The following is a 22,602-nucleotide window of genomic DNA, read 5'->3' as shown; positions in this document are numbered from 1 at the left end:
CGTATGAATACTGTAATTAATATCCTCTGACTGTACTGGGAGAAGGGAATACGTCAATACAGAGATATCCACCCACCCTTGAATATTGGAGAATTATAGCAGGAAAAACTGTATTGCCACGGTTACAACTTACAAGGCCATCGGCCGCAAACAAACAAAAATACTATACAATGTGGGTTAGATTCACAAATATCATCAAGTGTGGAACACAGAGACGAGCAAAACAACATCACATTATCGCATGCCAACCCGACCACATTGGAACCGGGTCCGGGTGACCTGCGACCGGAACCTGCGTCTTGCCAGCATACATCACAAAAGCAGGAGGCAGTGTCGTACTGCTTTGATCCAAAATATGCCATATAACAAATGATATAAACGACATAAGCTCGGACTAAGCTTATCATTATCAAATCCTTAACATGTAAAAGACGAATGGAAACATCGAGTCTCAGACCAGCAGTAGCAACGATCACAGTAGCAACATCACAAAGAACACGCGGCATTATCAGACAGCCGTTTTGTTATCGGGCTACAGGCGGCGACGGCGTGGTTGCAGACCAGCTGCGAGGTAGCGGCGTGCGTGCGGGCAAAAGGCGCGGGCACACCTCCATGTGGCCGTACGGACAGTGCGCGGTCGGCGTCGCATAGTGGGCGGCATCGGGCTGTCCCGGGCCGTCGAAGCCGCACAGGTTGTCGGCGCATGTGGGCGCGCGCGGTCACCACGGCCAGCTGCTCACCGCCAGCACAGACTGCGCAGCGTCGCCGCTCCGCCGGCCAGAACACGCAGACAACCCTTCTTGCAGTCGCACAACACGTCGCCAAACTCATTCACCTGCTCCACCATGTTGTTGATGTCACCGAGTCGTTCGAGTTGTGGCTCGTGCCGTCGAGCATGACCTGCCCGATCGGACACGGGTCAGCGGCTTCTGCTCCAGCGAAGTCTTCATCTTAGTGACGTCTTGCTGATCTCCACAAAGGCTGAGCAGATGACCTTACCCACAGAGACGGCCGACGTCCTCGCCAGCGACCGCTTGGTTGTGCAGACCTGCCAGAAAAAGAAAAGCTGTTTGGTGATCTCAAACGATTTTTTTCTTTATGCAGTGGAACAAAACGGAAAATGTCATACAACAGGAACTAAAAAAAAGATGCAGCCTAATCCGTCTAAGAAATGGGTGCAACATTGATAAAATTATTCATTGAATGACTTCTGCAAATGCTTTTGATAAAATGTGTGGTGATTATAAGGAGACCACTTTACTATAAAATTGCTCAGGATTCCCTATCTGGACCTGTCAAAAAATCCTGACTGCACACCAACAATGAGCATTAAATCCAAAACCTCTACCAGGTACCTAGGGATAATCAAATTCTGATTCAGGAAAATATTTCACATCATACAAATAAAAACCTTTACTATATTGAAACTGAAAATGTGATGCTGATCCAGTGACCTAAGGGTCTCAAAGTATAATAATGAATTAATTGATTATAAATTTGGTGGTGACTGCCGACTGGCGTCTGGCGGCCTAGACCTTGAGGCTTGAAAGTGGCCTTCATTTCCGTTGACTCCGATCCTCCAGATGGAAATGATATAAAGGATCATTTTTATCTTATTTCATATGAGCGAGCCAGTCAGCAAAGTGGCTATCCTGTTTCAGCATTCACCCACACAATAGTTGACTGTCAGTCTGTCATGCTGTCAGTGTTGTGAAGTAATGAAGGAGTTGAGTTTTGTTGATTATAAATTGTGATGTTATGTAAAGGACTGGAAAATGAATGTGAAAACTATGGAAACATATTGGCAGAGTGTTGTCACTTACTATCAGGACATATGGATAGAGAATACATTCAAATTAATAAGAAATGCCAAATATCAAGGTACTCAATCACTGATATCAGTGGACTATCATATGTTTTAATGTCATTTATATGAAAGTTAAGACTGAAACTACCTTTTACCTCATCATAACTAATGAAAAATTGTGTGAAGAAAACATTCACAGCCTCTTTGAAGCACTTAGACCACTAAAAAACAAAAATTTTCACGTAAATATGTTGTGTCTCCTTCCTTCAAAACATCATATCGGATGGCGCCACTTTCGTCGACAGTTACTTATCTGCACGCAAATCGAGGAAAACGTGAATTGATTGACGTTTACGTGTCTCCAAATTTAAAATCACAGCATATTCAAACTTTTCAGTGTACCTTTTAACATCTAAGTACAACTAAAACGATAAAAACTTACCCTCAACACAAGGACGACGATAACCACGCGACCGGAGACATCGCGACGAAATAAACAAACGGCGCCGCCAAATGAAAAATATTCTCCGATACGGGTAATGTGAAATTGAATCGCAATCATTTTGGGTAGTATGAAAAATGCTCTTTCCAACAGAACCCTAGTAAAAAACGTGAATGGACAAAAAATAACTTTTATTTCGACATAAATATTGGCCTTTTTTTTAAGTCGTCCTGGTATGCCGTAAGATTTCGACCTATAAATTGGTGTTCCCCCAATCATTGAAGCTTGAGCAGTGAAAAATATGAAAGCCTAATCTGTTTTGCATCATTAGTGATTCTCCTAGGGTGTTGCCATTTCTCCCTAGGTGTTGCGAGTTGCTTTTGCAAAACGTGTTCCTGAAACGGCTCAATTTTTGAGCCCTCAGCATTACGCCTATGGGAGCCTCTGACGTCACACGCTCAATATTTTGAGCGCTCAATAATTTGAGCTTTTCCCCCTTGTGCGTGGGACTGATATTAGACTTTGGGGAATATTTGTTTCTGGTCCCTAAAAAGCTGTTTCTGGCACCTAATTGCTGATCAGCCCCAAAATGCTTATTCGACCCTAATATCTGAATCTGGCACCTAATTGCTTCCACACAGCCTAAAGTTGCCAGATCGTCTAGTTGAACTCCGTATTTGCTGTTTGCTGATTCAGCACCAAAACCAAAACATCCAGCACCTATTTTATTCCACGTTTGCCTACCTAATTCGCGTAATCTTCCTGATTTTATGTATCCTAACAACATGAACGTTGCATTCGGTGATGTCAAGTGCCAGGCTCTCAGGTCATTAACTGGAGTAAAGCAAAATGTCAACTCTGAACAGACATGCCACGCAACCGGCCCTCTTTTCAATATTATTAGCTTTCTGCAATCATCGTCTGACTCCATCTCGATCAAACGCAGCATCCGGTTTCTACATGGGCGTTTGACTGACCGGCCACACAATAACCAAAAACAAAATCAAAGCTTCATGCACACATATGACATAAGTAAGAAACGGATGAAAAAGGCACAACCACGGCACAACTCTGCGCGGCAAACAACGGACAATGTCCCACGCAAGATCCCGCGTTTCTTCAGCGGCCTTGAACGGAATGAAAACATTACATTTCTTTTTCGGAGCTATTTGATGACGTCAAAAAATGCAATACCCGTTTTAATGGTCAAAATCGAGACAATTACTCACAAAAATGTTTCCCTTTAAGCATTACAAATAAATACTTTTAAATATTTAAATGACATTGTTTTTTCAAACAAATCAATATTATTTGCTTACTTAAACGTCATATACAATGCTGAGATCACTACGGGGCTGTCTTAGAGTGTAGCTGCACTGGCAACCTTTAGGCTAGACTCCAGGGGTCATTATACCAGAACAACATGATTCTACCAGCCAGTAGTTCATTTTTCTGCTAGATTGGTGCTACGCTCAGCATTTAGGTGCCAGATTCAGAAAAAAGAGTAAGGCGTACCGATGAATAGGTGCCAGAAACAGCTAATTAAGGTCATTTTCCATGATTGGTGCTAGTATCCACCAAATAGGTGCTGAGGACCAATTTTGGGGCGAGTCAGCTTTTAGGTGCCAGAAATAGCTTTTCTGGGACGCAATTAAATGGCGTCCTTAGACTTTTACTTTTGTTTACTTTTTGGGATCTCCGCTGTTCCTAAGCGACTTTATTTGAAAGTGCGGCATTTGTTGCGCGCAAAGCAGCATATAACACCGCGTGCTACAAAACGTTTTAGTCAAACATTTAAAAATCGGTAGATATCTGCGCTGACGTCACACATTCAGAGGGGTATTCCTATGCATTAGCCCCTCTGAATCAAAATGCTGCAATTTTGAAATTCAATATTTCCGATTTTAGGCATTTCTCGATGTTGTGAGTGCCGAAACCGGTAATTGTGAGCCAGGGACCCCATTTTGGCTATCTCAACTCAAATCTAATGTTAAGGTGGGAGGGTCCTTAAGGTGCATTGTATGCTGAGCCTGAGATCCTTTTCTTGTGATATCAATATGATTCAGATTTTCCGATAGTCCACCTCTCACGCTTGCTGTCACGCTGCCATTTGGACTTTGGAGTGGACTGAGTTCAATAATGATTTTGTCACTATTACCTATTTATACAAAACAGGAAACATTATTTACATATGCCATGGCATTACGACTAGGACTATTACTCATAGATATTTGACACATCATTTTAAGCTCATTTGACTGATGAGCACTTTAATTAAGACATTTTCATTGAAGTTTTCTTGGAAGTCGTAAAGCAGGCATCACACTTGTTTTTGCAACCAAGGAGAGGCGCTATACCAGATACCCAGGTATTTGTTTCCAATAAAACCTAACCAAACCTTACCTAACCCTTCATACAACCTAAAAAACATACAACCTACAATCTAAAACCTAAAACCTACTACCCAAAACCTAAAACATACAACCTACGATTTAACCTACAGCACCTCTCCTCGGTTGCAAGAAACAAGTGTGATGCCTGCTTTACTATTACCATTTTCTTTCCTTAGCTTGTCGTTGGCGGCCTTGGAAAATATTTGGATACTGTTAACTGTATAGGCATAGGTACTCTAAAAGGTAATCCAATTTAAAAGGAAATTTACTGAAATTTGGTCTCTTTTTAGTCATTTGTAATTGTGCAATTTGACTAAGACCAAGGTCCAAGACACATTTTGAATAGGTTAAGTTAGAAGTTTTCAATACCTAGGTAGCGTAATGTAAAGAACAAGTTTTTTGAAGAGGCAGGGAAAAATTATCCAGTGCTTTTGGATTTGATTCTGGTCATGAGTCAGGAGAGGTGACAAGTCGGATGAAACCATATTTATAAAGTCTGATGGCCAAGAGTTGCGAACGAAAATTATAATTAAAATCTAAATCTTTTTGTATTTCAGACGTTTCGACAACACTGTGCCATCGTCAGTAATTGATATAAAATATTTCCTAAAGTCACAAATCACATTTTAAAAATAACGAATTTTAAAATGTGTTTTTAAAATGTGATTTGTGACTTTAGGAAATATTTTATATCAATTAGGTACTGACGATGGCACAGTGTTGTCGAAACGTCTGAAATACAAAAAGATTTAGATTTTAATTATAATTTTCGTTTGAAACTCTTGGCCATCAGACTTTATAAACATGTCTTACAATATTGAACATGAAACCATATATTTGTTTCTGCTGTGATCTGCTCTCTGCAGTTGAATGAAGGTCTCAACTGTCTTTCAAGTTAATATACGTAGGTACTATACAGTAATTCACTAAAGATACTAATCTAAAGATACTAATATATAATCACTAAAGATACTAATTCAGGATTTAGTATCTTTAGCCCTAGGCTTAGACTATCAGTTGGGTACTGGCCCTTAAGATAGCCATTAGTATCACCAAAAATGTGTAGCCTGCTTAATCTGCTTGGGTACTGTAATTGTGTCCAAAAATGTATTTCTTGAGCCACCATTCAAAAACCTTCAGCTGTCATAACCATGCCACCCTGTCATGATGTGACATTTCCCATTTCCCATGTGTTGTAAGTGATACTTTTTTAAGCTGTGTCCATTAGATATATTTTTGTTTTTGTCTGGTCAACTGCACTCTGCAGGTTTCATCTGTCGACTATCTCGACTATCCTCAAGCAAAACAAAATGTTTGCAGCTCTAGGTGATGTTCAGGTCAGTTAGCACCTGATGCTTTAACCTTTTTTCTGCTCCATGCCATATGTTCCAGGACCAGCACTAGTGTGTGGCTATTGGTGAATCCTTCAGCCTGTTTTGCCATTGTCTGGAAACGTAGGTACTTTCTGGCCAGTTATGTACGAGTGCGACGACGTGTTCACTCACTCAACCCACGAGCGGATCAGCCGGCTGGCGCACGAGCCGGGTCCGCCTCTGGACTGTCACACGGCCGCCAGTCTGGGCGACGGCGAGCTGGTGCTGCAGACGGCGCGCGAGCGTCCCGGCCAGCTGGACCGGCCCAACCGCGCCGGCTGGACGCCGCTCATGTACGCCTGCTACTACGGGCACGCGGCCGTGGTGCACTCGCTGCTGGCGTGCGGCGCCGACACGGCGGCCGCCGAGCCGCGCGGCCGCACCCCGCTGGCGCTCACCGCCTGCCGCGGACACGACGACGTGCTGCTCACGCTGCTCGGTCGCGGCGCCGACATCGAGTGCCGCGACGCGCGCGACTGGACACCGCTGCACCTGGCTACAGACGCTGGTCACCGCGCTACCGTGGAGCTGCTGCTGGCGGAGGGCGCCAACGCCAACGCGCTGGACCGACAGCGCGGCTACACGCCGCTCCTGCTGGCCGCCGCCGCGGGCCACGAGCTGATCGTGTTCGCTCTGATCCGTCACGGTGCTAACGTGCAGCTGCGTCTGCCGAGCGGCGCCAGCGCGCGCGAACTGGCCGAGACCGGTGGCCACGAGCGCGTCAGCCAGCTGCTAGCAGAGTACGACGCCAGCGAGCCGCCGACGCCCACAGCGCGGCCCGCCGACGGCGCGGCGTTCGCGGCGCTGCGCCGAGACGCGCCGCCGGCCGGGGCAGCGGACAGCGGCCGGACGGCGGCTTCGTCCGATCAGCAGCAGCAGCCGGCCGACCTGGCGGCTCTGCTGGCCACCGTCGGCCTGCAGAAGTACCAGCCAGTGCTGGAGCGACAGGAGGTCGACCTGCAGGTCTTCCTGGTCATGACCGATGACGACCTCAAGGAAGCCGGCATCACGCTGCTCGGGCCGCGCCGCAAGATGACCAGCGCCATCGCGCGGTGGCACCGAAACGCGCCGCTCACGCCTGGCCCCGAGCGAGCGTACGCGGACCGCGTGGCACGAGCCGGCGAGGCCAGTGAGCGCCGTCTGCGCGAGCTGGAGCAGCGCCGCCAGAGCTGCGACTGGACCGTCAGTCAGGAGCGGCAGCTGCGCGCGCTCACGGAGGGGCTGCTGGTGGAGGAGCGCCGCCGTCTGGGCCGGCTGCAGGAGGGCTGCGCCGACCAGCTGCGGCTGGCCGCCGCGCTGGCGGCTGGGTTGGCGCGCCTGGGCGCCGCGCCGCCGACCGGGCCGCTGCCGGAGCCGGTCGCGCTCTGCCGGAGTCTGGAGGAGCCGACCGCCGGCCGGCAGCAGCTGCTGGACGGCTGCGCGCGGCTGGCGCTGCTGCAGCACCAGCTGACCGAACAGCTGCGCGACACCCTCAGCGGCATCTCGGGCAGGATGGAGCGGGCCACCAGCACCGGCTGACCGCAGCGACACCAGCGGCGACGTCACCAACCGACGGTGCGCGCTCTGACGGATAGACGGTGCCTTACACGTGAGTTCCTACGTTGATAGTGGTGACACTAGTCTGCTTTTTACTTATTTTGCAAGCGTTTAACGATCGATACTGGTTCTAGTCAGTTTGAGATCTCGTTTATGGCCAAGTGACCAAGTTTTTCATTAGAGGTAAAGTGGCAGATCTTCGGAGGTTTTTTGCCCGTCTGCTCGGATGGTTTTCAGACGAAGCTTCCTAGCTATAACTCTTGCCTTTCATTTCACTGATCTCACTTGTGATAGCACAGGACTACGCTGCATGTGTGGCAGTAGTTGAAACTGGGTGCATTTTTAGTGACATGGTTAGTTCCATTGTGCAATTGATGATGACTTGTGGTTTTATGATGACATTTGTCTTATCGTGTCCGTTTGACGATTGAGGTGCAGTCCATACAAAGCGTGTTTTTACACAATAAATGAAGCCGATATGTTACGATTGACAGCTTTATACCTTGTAGAGTTTATTCCATCCGACCATTTTCTTATCTGAGATCGTGTGGAAGGAATTCGGGACCCTAAAGATTTTCTGCAAATGATACTGCAACTTGCCAATTTCAATCATGAAAAACGGCATCAGTCGATCACTATGCCTGCAGATGCTGGATATCTTGGCGATGTTTATTGTCTCGGCTATTGTATGTCATCAGTTACTCCCAACCCTCACATTTTCCTAGTGAGTAGGGATAGGACATGTCCTGCATGAAATGGCAGGCGTCCTGCTAGTTTGTTGATGTGGTAATTACTTCGCTGGGCAACCAATCCGAGCACCGTACCCATATCCTGACAACAGCTCTAATTAAACACAACATTGTACATTCGGACGTCCGTGTACACAATCACCGTAAACCTGTCTGCCGTCTGTGAAACATGAGACGGTTGTGACAGTTACGTGGAGGCGCTCCGCCCGCGGCCGGCGCCGCCTCGCCACATGCCTGGCTGCGTGGCGGCTCGGCAGACTCACAGAGAAGCGGCTACCGCGCGCTGGCCACGCGCCGTGTCGTTTGGCAGAGCGGCACTCGCAGGAATCCAGGGCGGAGTCCGGCGGCGAGACGTGCTTCCAGATGTGACACCCTGTCCACGGGTCTGGTTACCAGCTCGCTAGTCCACAGCGCCTGTAAAAGGATACACACATGTCCTTTATACACCTTTTTTCAATCCGAATCGGCATCCGGTCAGTTAGTTTCGGCAGATCTGCATTAGGAACGTCAGCCGGAATGCGCTTTCGACAAACCTCGCTCCAAACTCGGCATAGTGCAGAGGCGTGACATGGGGCATTTAATTTCGACACTGGGCGTTGTTTCGACACTGGCCAATGGATTTCGGCACACGGCATAGGACTGTGGCATCGGGCATTGGAAAAAGGCAAATTTCATTTTAAAATGGCAATGGTCATTCAGTTTCGTTGCCGTTATAACAAGCAAAATCAAGCAAATTTCATACCACATTTTGTATATTGATGTGTTTCCAATGCTTACCACTTGAATTTATGGCATTTTTCTTTCGTTAGACTTCCCTGGGATTAATGGAACACAAAATACGCCAAGGCCGTGGTTTTAAGGTCTAAACGTTTTTTTCTTCTGTGAATGGAGGGTGAGTAGGCTAGCAAGCCACGTCAGAGTCGTGAAATGAGAGGATAATGCGGAGGAAGCATTTGGGTGAGTCTACCAGTGACCGGTGAGCTGCGACGGCTGACAAGGCGCCGGTATAAAACTGTCCCGCTACGGATATGCAGCCAAAGCGATCGATGGGTCAGCCCGTAGGGTTTCCACCTTTCCAGAGGGCAGTTTTTTTTTTTTTTTTTTGTCCGGAAATACAGTTGACCATGACTGACCACACCGCCGTCCTGCAAACATTGTTGCCGCTCTCCGGTGACATGCCTATTCCCATCTCAGCAGACCTGAACCATCCGCGCTGGCGGTCAGCGCCACTCACAATGTGTCGACAGATCGACGCAAATGAAGAATCAATATTTTTGTTTTTCATGCAAGAATTATGGCTAAAACATTGTCAACTTTTGAGATGCGTTGAAAGGAGCGAGGCCCCGAATGACCCCCGTCAACCTTTGGATTCGCCAGGAGCGTGGGCCCGAATGACCCCCGTCGCCCTTTGGATTCGCCAGTGCTTCCACATTGTCACAGAGGATGGTGACCTCGAATGAGGTCAGCTTGTGTGCCGGAAGCGGTTGATGTTAGGGACGAACCGGTGTTAAGGTTCCAGAGCGACTGACGAAATTAGGTGCCCGTTGCCGTATTCCAATGAACGGTTGCCGATTCGGATTGAAAAAGGTGTGCCGTTACTTAGCAACCAAGCGCCCATATGGAGTGTCTCTTTACAGTACCGTATAACATTTTAACGCACATTCTTAACATGCCTTTCCGAAAAGATAAGAGTTGCTTAATTCACTGATGAGATAAATTGACCATTGTCTAGCTTGGCTGCAAGCTGCCGACTTAAAATGCAATATGACAAAACAGAATGCCCTTTGTCGATATTAAATGCCCCTGCTGTTTTTTAATGACCCTGGTCGAATATCAACAGATGCTAGTCTAAATCCGTGAAACGTGTCGAAATGCGTGCTCCAGTGTCGAGTTGTTGGAGTGCCTGTCGAGATAAGGTGCCCGCTGCCGTATTTGAATGAACGGATGCCGATTCGGATTGAAAAAAGGTGTACAAGGTGACTGAGAGCCCAGCAGCGGTGTTCGGATCGTAACACATGGAAGTCAGTAGCGGCGAACACCTTCAATTAAGGGGGGGGGGGGGGCGGGGCACTGCTAACCTTTGGTCCCATTCTTTGCATGCAACGCCCATAGAGGTCATGTTAAAATGCTCTAATCAAAGGGGGGCACGGTACCCCGGTGCCCTCCCCGTTCCGCCGCCTATGATGGAGGTGGCAAGGTGGGGGCGTTTTGATGCTCACACTGCTCATCGACCTTGTGACAAGCGATGAGGGACGTTCAAAAGGTTATCAGAAATCATGACAAACTACACCTACTTGAGCCCGAAAATAAATATTAAATGCAGCGATGACCTTTCTGAAGTCATTGGTCTAACATCGCTATAAAACTGCTCAGCGCGGTGATCGTTTGATCGTTGTTAAATTTAGGTAAATTGGATTCATAAATTGTCCATCCTTTAGTTGCACCTCAATCATTATTAGGTCAGGTTTTCATGGGTCACCAAAGTCCTAATTTACCCGCGCATTGATGGGGGGGGGGGGGGGATAACCCAGGCCGGATGCTTTTCGTAAATTGCGGAAAAGCTGTGACGTAGAGCGCCGCGAAATTTTAGTTGTTCTTGTGTGGAAGACGGAAGTGGTGGCTTCCTATATTCCAAGGCACGTCACCAGGTCACATCGCTTTTTTGCATGTTTGTAACCGTGTTGAAGGCACAGTAGATGACCGAGTCTTTTGAAAGTTGTAGGATGTAATAAAGCCGAGTGAGTCAACTACCTACAAGACGTATTCTCTCGGTGTCTATTTTTTCCGGCCGAGTGAGTGAACTTCCTACTTTGTGAGTGACCGGCAGTCAGTACCTGGCCCCTGAATTGTGCAAAGGGGTCACGCCTCTCCGGTCCTACACCAAAGAGTTCCGGCTGCAGCAGTGGTCACCGGCTGCGGTGCCTATATTTAGAGCCGGCGTACGGAGCCGTCAGAGCGCCCTGGTGCTCCGCTCAGGAGAGAGGAGCCGCTGGCCATTTGGCCCGGCTCGACAATGGGGCGCGCGGCGGATGGCGGGCCCGGGAATCGTCGGTCGTCACTGCGCTCAGTTACCCGACAGAGGACTGACAGCGGCCAGACAGTTCAACTAATGGCACGAATAGCTCGAACCCATCACTGTCTCGCTGCCTCTGTCCTCTCTCTCTCTCTCTCTCTCTCTCTCTCTCTCTCTCTCTCTCTCTCTCTCTCTCTCTCTCTCTCTCTCTCTCTCTCTCTCTCTCTCTCTCTCTCTCTCTCTCTCTCTCTCTCTTTCTCTCTCTCCCCTCTCTCTCTCTTCTCTCTCGCTTTCTTTCTCCATCCCTTCCTCTCTCTCCCTCTCCACACCTCCCTCTCTCCCTCTCCACACCTCCCTCTCTCCCTCTCCACACCTCCCTCTCTCCCTCTCCACACCTCCCTCTTTCTCCCTTTCCCTCTCCCTGTACGTTAGCAGAACTGTGAAAACGTCAACACGGGGAGGCTAACTTCTATCGGTGTGATTGTTGTTACGCGAGTCAACGAATGCCAATTATTATTTCTTTGGATACGCTAAGAATTAACAAAAAAAAAAAATACACCAGGAGAATATGCGGACTTTTGCTGTTGCTTATCCCTCTGGTCTCACCGTCGTCTCTTCATAAAATCCATCTTTAGCTCCGCCGGTTGAGTGGCTGGTGCCACAACACATCACCGGAACCATTTGTTCGCGGCGGAGCTGTCAGCCTGTCACCACAAACGGTCTCTCTGCGGACTGTCTGCTGTCATCTGATGACAGACTGAATCACACCGCTGTCACGCGCCAACAGGACACTTACAGAGGAGCCGACGAACAGCGGCAGTTTAGGCGGCGACGGGCACCATTCTGTGGCAGATTATCGTCTAACGGTGTGTGTCATGGTCCGGCTTTCAAATGATTATTTAAATGTTCCGGATGGGGTCCGGGGTGACAGGCAACAGCTGCAGTTGGACCGCCAAGAAATAACCGGCGCTGGTTTGTGTAACTGTAGAATCCGCGCACCGACGGGGGTCTGCGCCAACTTCGCACCGACGGGGGATCATCGTGATCCTCTCGTCAATCCGCATCGAATGATATATATGTTGACCTCGAAAGGTCAAGGTCAAAGGTTGACCTCAGGTCATGTGACCTCGAGGTCATCTTGTATATCATTCGATGCGTCTTGACGAGCTGAACACAATGAGACCATCCACGCGGCTGTATCTTGTTCCTGTACGGAGTTATTGGCCAAAAACCTTTGGTGACCTTTGATGACGTCACATGACCTTACAGCTGCCCAACAGCAAAACAGACCTCAAGGTAGTGAAGGTTGATCGTATATGAAGTCATGTATGGTATATGGGGCCATTCCGACCCGTTTTAGTGGTAAAACCAGGGAGTTTATTTTTCCCCCATTGACTTATAATGGGGAGGTCGCGAAATTGACCTGACCTTAGGTCACCGATATCAAAATTCCGAGATATACAAATTGTAGCTACTAATGACTTAATAACATCCTGCGACTTTCAAAGGCCTCCGACATCTACTGTAGCTCTGGCACGGTGACAAAGTTGCAAAAAAGTGACGTGAGGTTGGGTCATTCAAAGTGACCTGGTGACCTGACCTTAAAAGGTAGGAAGTTCAAACTTGCACACCATGTGTAAAATTGATGAGGAAATAGTCGTACCAAATTTCGCGGCGCTACGCGCCGCGGTTTTCCCGCTATTCGCGAAAAACCTCAGGGGGGGGGGTGGATATCCGCCCCCCCCCGCCGGTGCGCGTGATAATCGACTGGAGCCCTTGTTAGCATATCAATGTTAACCCTCGCCCGCACATGGGGGGGGGGGTGGTTGCCACCCCCCCCAGGCAGTCTTGCTGCTCTGCACTCAACATTTTTAGAGCTAGAAGGCTGATTTTTTGTATAGCTGCTCGTCTATCCTTTCTTGATGTCCACTGAAAATTTCAAGTTTCTGTGATTTTTGGTTCCGGAGATATGACCTTGTTTTTCAGGTCATGTCATGACCCAAATGGCCAATTCTCAACATCTTGCGTTTGCCATGGGCCTTGTGAGCTTTTGACACCCTGATTTCGGCCCTTTTTGCCAGTCTTACCTCCCACCTATCATGGAACATGTTGTTCGACGATGTACAGGGGTCAAGGTCAGGGTCAAGGTCAACCTAGGTCATCTAAGATAATTGCGTTTTAGGCAAGCTGAATTTACTTTTTGTGAAGTTTTTTGACTGCATTTTTGGTAAAGGCTTCTCAGATCATGATTTCATGTGATATGGACCCAAAAACAATCGGTGCACACATCAGTATACACACAGACACACACAGACATACAAACACATATAATTGACCTTGACCTAACTTGACCTGAAATGACCTCAGCAGCAAAATTCTGGTCGGATAGTGTGACAAAGAGGTTCTAGCTGGCTTGGCACCAGAAAACAGCATCGTCATCGGTATTTGATAAGCAGCGCACTTGATATCCAACGGTGACCCAAAACAGCAACATTTTTTAGTTTGACCTGACCTGGAAGGTCAATGACTGACCTGAGAAGGTAAAACTGGGTATCATTGGATTTGTCTCTTCCCAAAGAATCTTTTTGGTCTTTACTGCTAAGCTCTATCTCCAACAGGAACGAAATGGCGCGGGGGGGGTGGCAACCACCCCCCCCCCCCCATGTGCGTTCTAGGATGGGAAAATGACATGTGCGGGCGAGGGTTAACAAATCGTACAACTGGGATGCAATGGACACTGGAAACAATCATTTGTCATCAAACAACATTTATCACTATTTGCTCTATCTGGCTGTTTTACGATACACTAACACGAGTCAGAAGATGAGGGAGGGGAGTCTTCTTAGAGCAGTGGAAGGGATAAAAACGGTGACAAATGGCCTGTCTCGGGGTCCCGCCGTCGACCCGGGTCATTTCCACGGCGCGCGGTCGGGGGTGCCGGCAGTCAATTAGAGGCGTCTTCTGTGGCCAGCCGGCGGCCGGTGCCAGCGTTTTTCTCCGCGGCCGGCATTGCATGCACTGGGACCTGGCAGCGGCGCCGGCGCCGGGGCCGGGGCGCTGCCAGACCCGCCGACATGTCGCCTCTGTCGCCGGGGCGAGCCGTGGAATAGCGGCCGCCAAATGGAGCCGGCACCGTTCTCCGGCTGGCGGCGGGTACTGAGTAGCCTACAGCTGCCGCCTGCCTGCATGGTGCAGGATCTTGCGGCCTGGCGGAGCCCGCCCCGGTCCAGCAGGATGGGTCACACAAACTGAGGGAGACGCAGATGAGCCGGTGCGCTCAGGCTGGCTCACTCTAAATTTGATCCTGACTAAGAAGTGACCGTAGTGTGTAGTGTCATTATTGAGTATTGACATATTGGCGATCTGTTAAACTGTCCTTCTGCTTCCGCTGTGTTGTTTTACAATTTGAAACACCGGCCGTTATGTGGTCACTGGTCCTGCAGAGCCGAGTCAAAACTGTAGTGGGGTAGGGGAGGGAAGGACTTGAAAATGCGTCCGTCTCGAGAAGTTATAATTAGGGTAGCCTGGGGCAAGACGCCCCAGATAATTTATTTTGCTACATAAATTTTGTCCCACATCACCTGGAAGGCCAAATTTGTGCTCAATGCGTTCTATGGACACTTTACTTTAAATTGCACCCCTCAAATTCATTCACTTATGATCGGACTCCAAGCTAGGAAGTGATTTGTGAAGCAACTGCAAATGGGGCATTTTGCCCCAATCCCAGGGCAAAACGCCCCACGGCCTGGGGCAAGTAGCCCCATACTTTAGATTAAAGATTTAACATGGTAGTTGGCTAAATCTTATGTGAGAGGTCCGTTAGACCTCTGGAGGCACGGCACTGAAGTTAGCACATTCCATCCTGTCAGGTGTTCAGCTATGGCACTGTTGTATGAGCAGGTTATTCACCTACCTCATATGACCAAATAATAAATTATTGCAATGCAAATGTTAACAAAATACTTCCTTTGTCATCCAGTTGCTGAGAAAAATACACATAAAGGCATAGAAACTTACTGTTCGCCAGCTACCGAACATTAGAAAGTGGGTAGCCCGAACAACACATGAGGTAAAACGCCCCAGGGGCTTTTTGCCCCGCGACCTACTGGGGCGTTTTACCCCATCACGTAGTTCGGTCAGAGAACAACGCCTTGCACTCCAGCAAGACATAATTTAACACGAACCAACCCGGCATGATAAGCGTTAGACAATAGTTGTTCAAAATACATAAAAGTCGTTAACCTGATGTGGACCATAAAAGAACGCCGTGCTACATAATCTGACAACAAAACATAAAAATCACTCAAAAAACACATTTTTGGCTATATCTCCCGAACGAGTCATCACAATTTCTTTCCAGTCTGCTCATATAATGATCATATAGTGCACGTTTTATAGAAGAGATGATGTTTCCCCAGAACTCTGCCAGTTCCGAGAAACATCGGTGAGGCGTTTTACCTCGGCGGGGCGACTTGCCCCGGTCTACCCTAGACCAATGAAGTTGCAGATTTTTAGGAAGGTATGAAGTCATTAGAGCGAGTGGAATCGATTTGGAGCCGCTAAAGCAGCTCGCAAAATAAGTTACGTTATACGTTTTTCTGTTTGTCCGGCTTTTAACCCTCGCCGGACCTATTGGTTTTCTACATACGCGCCGGCCGAGGGGGGGGGGGGGCGGGTACGACCCCCCTCTCGCCGTTTCGCCCCTGGTGGAGCTAGCGCGTCGCGGAAAAAACGAGCGTGTGCGCCGTTACGAGACGCAGAGATTGGTACCCGATTTTAAGGTCCTAGGTTAACCGGTGACCTCTGAGGTCAGGTCAAGTGCCCCAAGGTACGGTTCAGTTTTTGGTGAATAACTTCGCAAAAAACGGCCGCAGAGCGCCGATTTTGGCAGCATCGTGTTTGTCTCGCTCAGGCGCGTCGAATGATATACTTTTTGTCCGGTCAGGTCAACTTGGGGTGTTGACCTCAGGTCAAGGTCAGGTCAGCACCCTCAGGTCACGAAGTTGGTCGAAAGAGGTCATGTCGCATATCATTCGATTCGGCAGGTCTTCCTGAGTCCATTGGTGGCTTTCCCGACTCGCTAGCTCAATTTGATCAAGAGTTATTGACGAAAAACTAATATGACCTTGATGACGTCGTAAATGACGTCACGCAAGGTCAACATTGCAAAAGTGACGCATCTAACCTTGCAAGGAGTGCATCAAATCACGATTCTGTGTGCTTGAGATAGTTGGAGATCGTTCCCGGCGCCAGAATAGCAGTTTTCATTTTTCCCCATTGACTTATAATGGTGAGGTCACGAAAATGACCTGACCTCATATGACCTTTAGGAAAAATCCGAGATATACAAGTTGTGGGACTCATAATGGATACTAGATCCTGCAAGTTTCATTTCCCTGTGACATCTCCTCTGGCAGTGAGGGCGTTGCGAAGTTGCGACATCTGAAGACCGTGCAGAGGTTCACTTATGACGTCATAGGTCAGTGACCTGACCTGACCCAAAAATGCGGTTGGTGTCAAAAGATGCGGCTTGGATCAAAGGTCAGGTATGCCAAGTTTCAGCTCTCTATCGCCAGCGTGTTCGGAGCTATCGCGAAAAAAACCCTATGGGGGGGGCGGCACCCGCCCCCCCCCTCGGCCGGCGAGGGTTAAAGTAACACCGCATTTGCATAGAAGCTTCTCATTTTTATTCGACGCTTCACTAATACTAACCCTCGCCCTGGCAGGGGGGGGTCGATGCGACCCCCCCCCCCTAAGGTTTTTCAAAGATAGCGTAAAAACGGCGGCGCGCAGCGCCGCCAAATTTGGCACAGCCTATGGGGCAACCTTTTTACATGTGACCTGAAAATTTCAGGTCCGGGTGACCTTGGGTCAGGTCACCAGGTCAGAAAAACCGGTACAAGGTCATGGTCAAATTTCAATTTTCTTTTCGCACCTGTCCTGCTCACAGTTTTGAACTGATTTCCTTCAAACTTTCAGGGTGTGCTAAGTTCACCGAGTTGTATAACATATAGTTCGGGTTTTTTGAGGTCACTGACCTGAGGTCAGTTAGAGGTCATTACGTCGTAATGTTAAGCCTATGGGAAAATACTAAATTCGGAAAATACTGGAGATATCCGCTTCATTCCATCACTTTTGTGCTTTGAAACCACAGTACTTAACAGCAGGTCACTTGGTGCTTCTTTGTTTGGTGTACTTATCCATGGGTCAGGTCAAATGAGGTCAACTGAGGTCAAATGACGTTTTTGCCAATAACTTGGCACACAATGACGCTAGAGCTTAAAAAATGGTATCATTGTGTTCCTGGTGATCAGCCGAATCGAATGATATGCGATATGATGCAATTTGGTTAACTTGAACTTAATTGATTAATTAAAGTTTACTTAAAAATTAAGAAAAACTTTAAGTACACGTAAGAAAGCTAAAAAGTATATCATTCGACGCGCCTAGACGTGCTGAGTTCACTGGTGCTTTTCTTTTTGCTCTATCTTAATTAGATCAAAAGTTATAAGCGAAAAACTTTTGACCTGTTTTTAGCGAAATTTTTACATTTATACCCCCAAAACCCCCCTAAATATTGACCTAGAGCAACCAAATTTGCACAGGGGCGAGAACTCCGGGGGGCCCATCTACCTACCAAATTTGGTGTTTCTAGGTGCCATAGGGGCCAATCGCGAGGGGGGGGGTCGCATCGACCCCCCCCCCCCTGCCAGGCCGTGTTATGAAAAATGCCCTGCCAGGGCGAGGGCTAATAGTAACAATAAAAAGAAGCATCACCTTCCCTTCCCACACAATACACATAGGTACACATATGCTCGATCTTCCTCATTTCAGATTGGTCCCATCATTGACTGCGACTGCGTGTTCGTCCAGACTGGCCAAAAAAGGTGTACAAAATTTGTATTTATAGCCAAAATGTGAACAGTTGACATCTGTATGTAGGTACGATGCCTACTTAGATTTGCCAATAGGTACGGGCTGGTTGATAGGTAAATCATGGCATCAGTCATGATTCGTGTGCATGGAGCATTGAGCAAAGCGCGTCTTCGTCTTACATTAACTTACATACTTTCTGATTTGCTCGGCGGGCTATTCCTCAGATTTTTTCGAATGCAAGAAACTCTACTTACCTCGCTGTGAGCCGGGAGTAGTGAAAACGTCTGGAAAAGTCTCATGCTCTATTCTTACTTAGTTAACGGAACATCTGACCTGAACCGTTTGCACAATAGTTCAGTGATAAACTGGTAATTGGTCGGTGACATGCGGAGGAGTTTCTATTTTTACCTTCCCTCCTGAGCCCTGTGAGTGATATTTCCTCGGCGGCATTGACCACTGCGGCCGGGTCACACACGCTCGCAGGAGGGCCGTTGCAGACGGCGGTCGGCCTATTTCGGGTGGGTCTGGTCGTCGCGGCAGGCGCCGACATTGGCCAGGTACTCGCGGCGGTGCCGGCCGCCCCTATATAAGCGCGGTGCGCCGGTGTGTGCGCCGGCGGCGGTGCTCTCTCCCTCTCTCCCTCTGCCGGTGAGGAGCAGTGTGTCGGTGGCTGGCGGGGCGGCTGCAGCACGGGGTGACAGCAGCACCAGGGAGGCAGCGGCAGCGGCAGCAGCAGCGGCGCGTGCAGCGACAACAGCAACAGGTGAATAGTGAGAGACCGTGCGGTGGACAGCGAGCAGCGGCGCCCGCCCGCACAGACGGACGGGACTGTCCGGCGACCGCTCGGGTGTGGTCTGGACGGACGAGAGGGACCTGACGGCCGTAGTGGTCCCGGGTCCGGACCATAAAGGTGGTCCTGACCAGGCACGGACCCGGACGGACCATAGGGAGAGACCGTTCCGGTGGCTGGCTGACCGTTCACCTGTTGACAGTCGGTCAACAGACAGGCGGCTACTCAGTGAACCTTATTAAAGCCCTTCGTCCTCCTGGGAAATGTGCACGATGTTAGAACAACGATCAAAGTTGAGGTCCATTGACTCAATCTTCGCATGCTTGATGTTATAAGCAAGCATGTAAGATGAAGACGTTCCTATGAAAATCAAATTAGATTGAATTGAATTGGCCCGCGCCCCACGGGGGGGGGGGCTATTCATAGCCCCTTCTCGTTTTTCTGTAATAACTTCTAAACCGCTTGACATATCGACACGGTACGTTTGACACCTTCGGCTGCATCAATTTGACACCTTATGTCAAAATATGAACTTCGTAAATACCATAAGTCGGCCGGAAATGACGTAAAAGTGACGCCATGTTCGACCGATTTCGACGAAAAACATAAACTCGCGCATGACTGGGGTATTTTCCATAACGCGAGTGATGGGGGGGGGGGCTCTCCCCTCCTATCTCCGACACTACTGGGCCGATCGTCAAAATTCAAACGGCGTCTGATAGCCCTGGAAAAATTGTTGAGTAATACCTATTTTCATTGAACTCGAGGTCACTGATGACGTCACAGGTCAGGTCAAAGTAAAAATAATCGGCATCTTTGCTTGCTTACAATTTAGGCTCTGGCCGCCGGCTGACAAGTCCGATCAGGTTCATTTTTGGTTTACGCACTTCTTGCTATATGCCTTAGATACTCTGATTACGGAGCGAGCGAAGCGAGCGGAGTCTCATACTGAATTAAGGGAAAATTCTGAGTATGAGCGGCCGGCCGGCCGGCCGTGGGGACGCTCTTCAAAAGCTAATATCTTAGGAACGGGACATCCGATTGACAAGCGGTCTTCTTTACTGAATGTCACTTGGACGTAAAAGTTCTGTGGTGTGATGGCCACCATGCGTTCTTGCCAACCGCCGCACGTGGCGCGTGGTAAAGTTGGACATTTTTTAAGAACCCCCAAAATTGCAACCTCAATAACGGCACAACGGTTGGGCCGATTGAATTGAAACTCGGTACACAGTTAGGTCTCCATCAGATAATTCATCTGCATGTGTTAAGGTTGGGGTGCTACAGCACGTGCGCACGTGCAGGGGGCGCTCCCAGATCTCGAGAACGGCTGGGCCGATTGCGCTCAAATTTCGTACACGGTTGGGGACCAGTTAGTAGGGTGCCGTGCAAAAGTCAGTTTGGACCCCGCTTGCACGTGCGCACGTGCAGTGTGCCGCTTCCAGATCTCGAGAACGGCTAGGCCGATTGCGCTGAAATTTGGCACATCGCTAAAGACCGGTTAGTAGGGTGCAGTGCACAAGCTAGTTGGAGGTACCCCCTCGCAATTTCGCACGTGCAAGGCCCATCCTCTCGCTCGCTCCGTTGGTCGCCCAAAAAGGCGTTTTACTGGTACATAACTTTAAATTCAAATTGTTAGGTCAAGGCCAGGTCATTCTAGGTCACGAAAAATGTATATCATGTATCGGTCACCTGACGCATGTTTCATGGTCCATTTTACACGTCGATTTCGAATGTCGTCTGTGTCATTTGAGGTCATTTTCAGGCCAGCTGAATTTACCTGAGGTCAGGTCAATTTCAGGTCAGATAAGATCAAATTTTGAAAATGAAATTTTTCAACAAAAAAGGTGCCTGTCAGATGCAGTTTGAGCTCAGGAGCACGATGGTGCCATTTATATTGCTGTACGATGTCAAAAACGGACTGAAAAATGGTTTTGGAAAATATATAATTGTAAACTTTTGACAATAATGCACATAACTTGGCTATTTTTGAAGATATTGGGCTAAAACCTGCTAGGGTAGTCCATCAGTGTGTGTTCTATCACATATACCGTAAAGTGGGGCTATTTGAGACAGTGGGGCTATTTGAGACAGTAAGGTAGTGGTTTAGTAAAATCGTTGTAAAATGAAAACCGTTAGATATTTTTTCGTCATTTTTGCTTAGGCTGATGTGGAATTGAACAGTGAATGACCTGAATAACCTTTTTGAAAATTTCGAAAAGTTTTGAAAGAAATTTGGCATAAAATACGAAATACAGAAAAACGCAAAATTTATGCTGCTCCAAAAGAACCCCTACCTGCAGCTTAAAATAGTTGAAATTTTAACAGCTTCGCCACTGGATCTATCGTTACTACCGTTTTAGCATATGCCGGAGTATGTCTTTAGCATTAGCGCGAGCGTGCGGTAAAAGCTTTTTGGATTAAACCGCATAATGTTGAAGTCAATTGAGCAAAGGTTTCGGCCCATGGGCAAAACATTTTACCAGCGAACTTTTGAAGCATTTCCTGAGACGGAGGAAGGCGCTGGAAAAGAGCTTAACTGATATAAATCTAACGTTAACTGATGTGTTGCATTTGGTCGCTTTGAACTATTGAAGAGATTGTAAATGTTGGTTTTCAATAAGATAATATTTTAAATCTTAATGTACTGACAGATTAATTAATCACCTACTGTAGCGCCAATTTCATGCCTTTTACATGTGTAATGAATTGACAAAAAAACGCATTTCACATTGATCAGTAAAAACTTTATTCATATTGACATGGGTAGAAAACCAAGCGCTCACTTCACAGGATTGTAGGTATACCTTCCACTCTTCTCTAATATTGAAAACGAACGTTACTCTAGCTTCTCATATGACATAGATTGAAGTAGATGTTCTTGGTTTGATAGAAATCCAACTCACAGCCAGACACAAGGATGAGTCGGCTTGGTTTATTATCTTGGTCAGGGAATATGTACATTTTTTAGTTCTTGATATTCGGTCTTGGTTTTTCCACTTCTTTCAAGCATGTAAAATTGTTAAAGAAGCTTAAATATGGAAATTAAACGGCATATGCTAAAATAAATATCACACTTGGGCCGGAATGTTTCGTTCAGGACCTCGGGCTTTGTTGAATTTTCCGCCCTCGACCTTCGGTCTCGTGCGGAAAACTCAACAAATCCCTCGGTCCTGAATGAAACATTTTACCGGCCCCGTGTGATATTATATATTACTTATAGGCTAAGCACATTTTTTCATGAAAATATTATATATTGTTAACGGTACTGCCGATTACATAACCCATTGTCTCAGAATCCCGATGATGCCCACCTGGTCAAATCTCAACAGATATGCCAAATAGCTACTGATAATGGTGATGCGATTGCACCCGAGAAGACTTACCACCATCTACCTGAAGTGCATCGAACGTTCGACATGAGCAACACCGGTGAATCGGTTGTGGTCATAAACGTGCAGTGGGTTCATGCTGGGTACTTTTAGGCTTTAGCGCAGCAAGCAATATTTACATGTTCGTAGTATAACATAATGACCCTTTAGCTGGTGACCAAACTAGTTATTCTGATGAATACGTGCTTAAAATGTGCTTTATCAGTCACTGACTTAGTCGGCAATCAACACATG

The 22,602-nt window shown here is 47.8% G+C and overlaps 2 protein-coding genes across 6 annotated transcripts in view; both read left to right on the top strand.

The window, feature by feature from the left end:
- Positions 1 to 5,706: 5,706 nt before the first annotated feature.
- On the top strand, positions 5,707 to 8,038 carry LOC122378733 (ankyrin repeat and SAM domain-containing protein 3-like). Its single transcript, XM_043360179.1, has one exon. It carries the CDS (start codon positions 6,118 to 6,120, stop codon positions 7,531 to 7,533), a length of 1,416 nt encoding a protein of 471 aa, XP_043216114.1. The 5' UTR covers positions 5,707 to 6,117; the 3' UTR covers positions 7,534 to 8,038.
- A 10,596-nt stretch (positions 8,039 to 18,634) lies between these two features.
- The window catches only part of LOC122378731 (sarcoplasmic calcium-binding protein 1-like), a 60,815-nt gene continuing 56,847 nt past the window's right edge, over positions 18,635 to 22,602 (top strand). For 2 of the 5 annotated variants that reach the window (XM_043360177.1, XM_043360175.1), the window contains exon 1: positions 18,815 to 18,837. The gene's annotated coding sequence lies outside the window, so the exon portion shown is untranslated. Of the gene's footprint in view, positions 18,953 to 22,602 lie in introns of all 5 variants that reach the window. The other 3 variants (XM_043360174.1, XM_043360176.1, XM_043360178.1) reach the window with 3 other exon arrangements.

The sequence above is a fragment of the Amphibalanus amphitrite genome, unplaced genomic scaffold, assembly GCF_019059575.1.
Source record: "Amphibalanus amphitrite isolate SeventyFive unplaced genomic scaffold, NRLGWU_Aamphi_draft 000064F_arrow, whole genome shotgun sequence".
NCBI lineage: Eukaryota > Metazoa > Arthropoda > Thecostraca > Balanomorpha > Balanidae > Amphibalanus > Amphibalanus amphitrite.
This window is presented reverse-complemented; position numbering and strand designations above follow the sequence as displayed.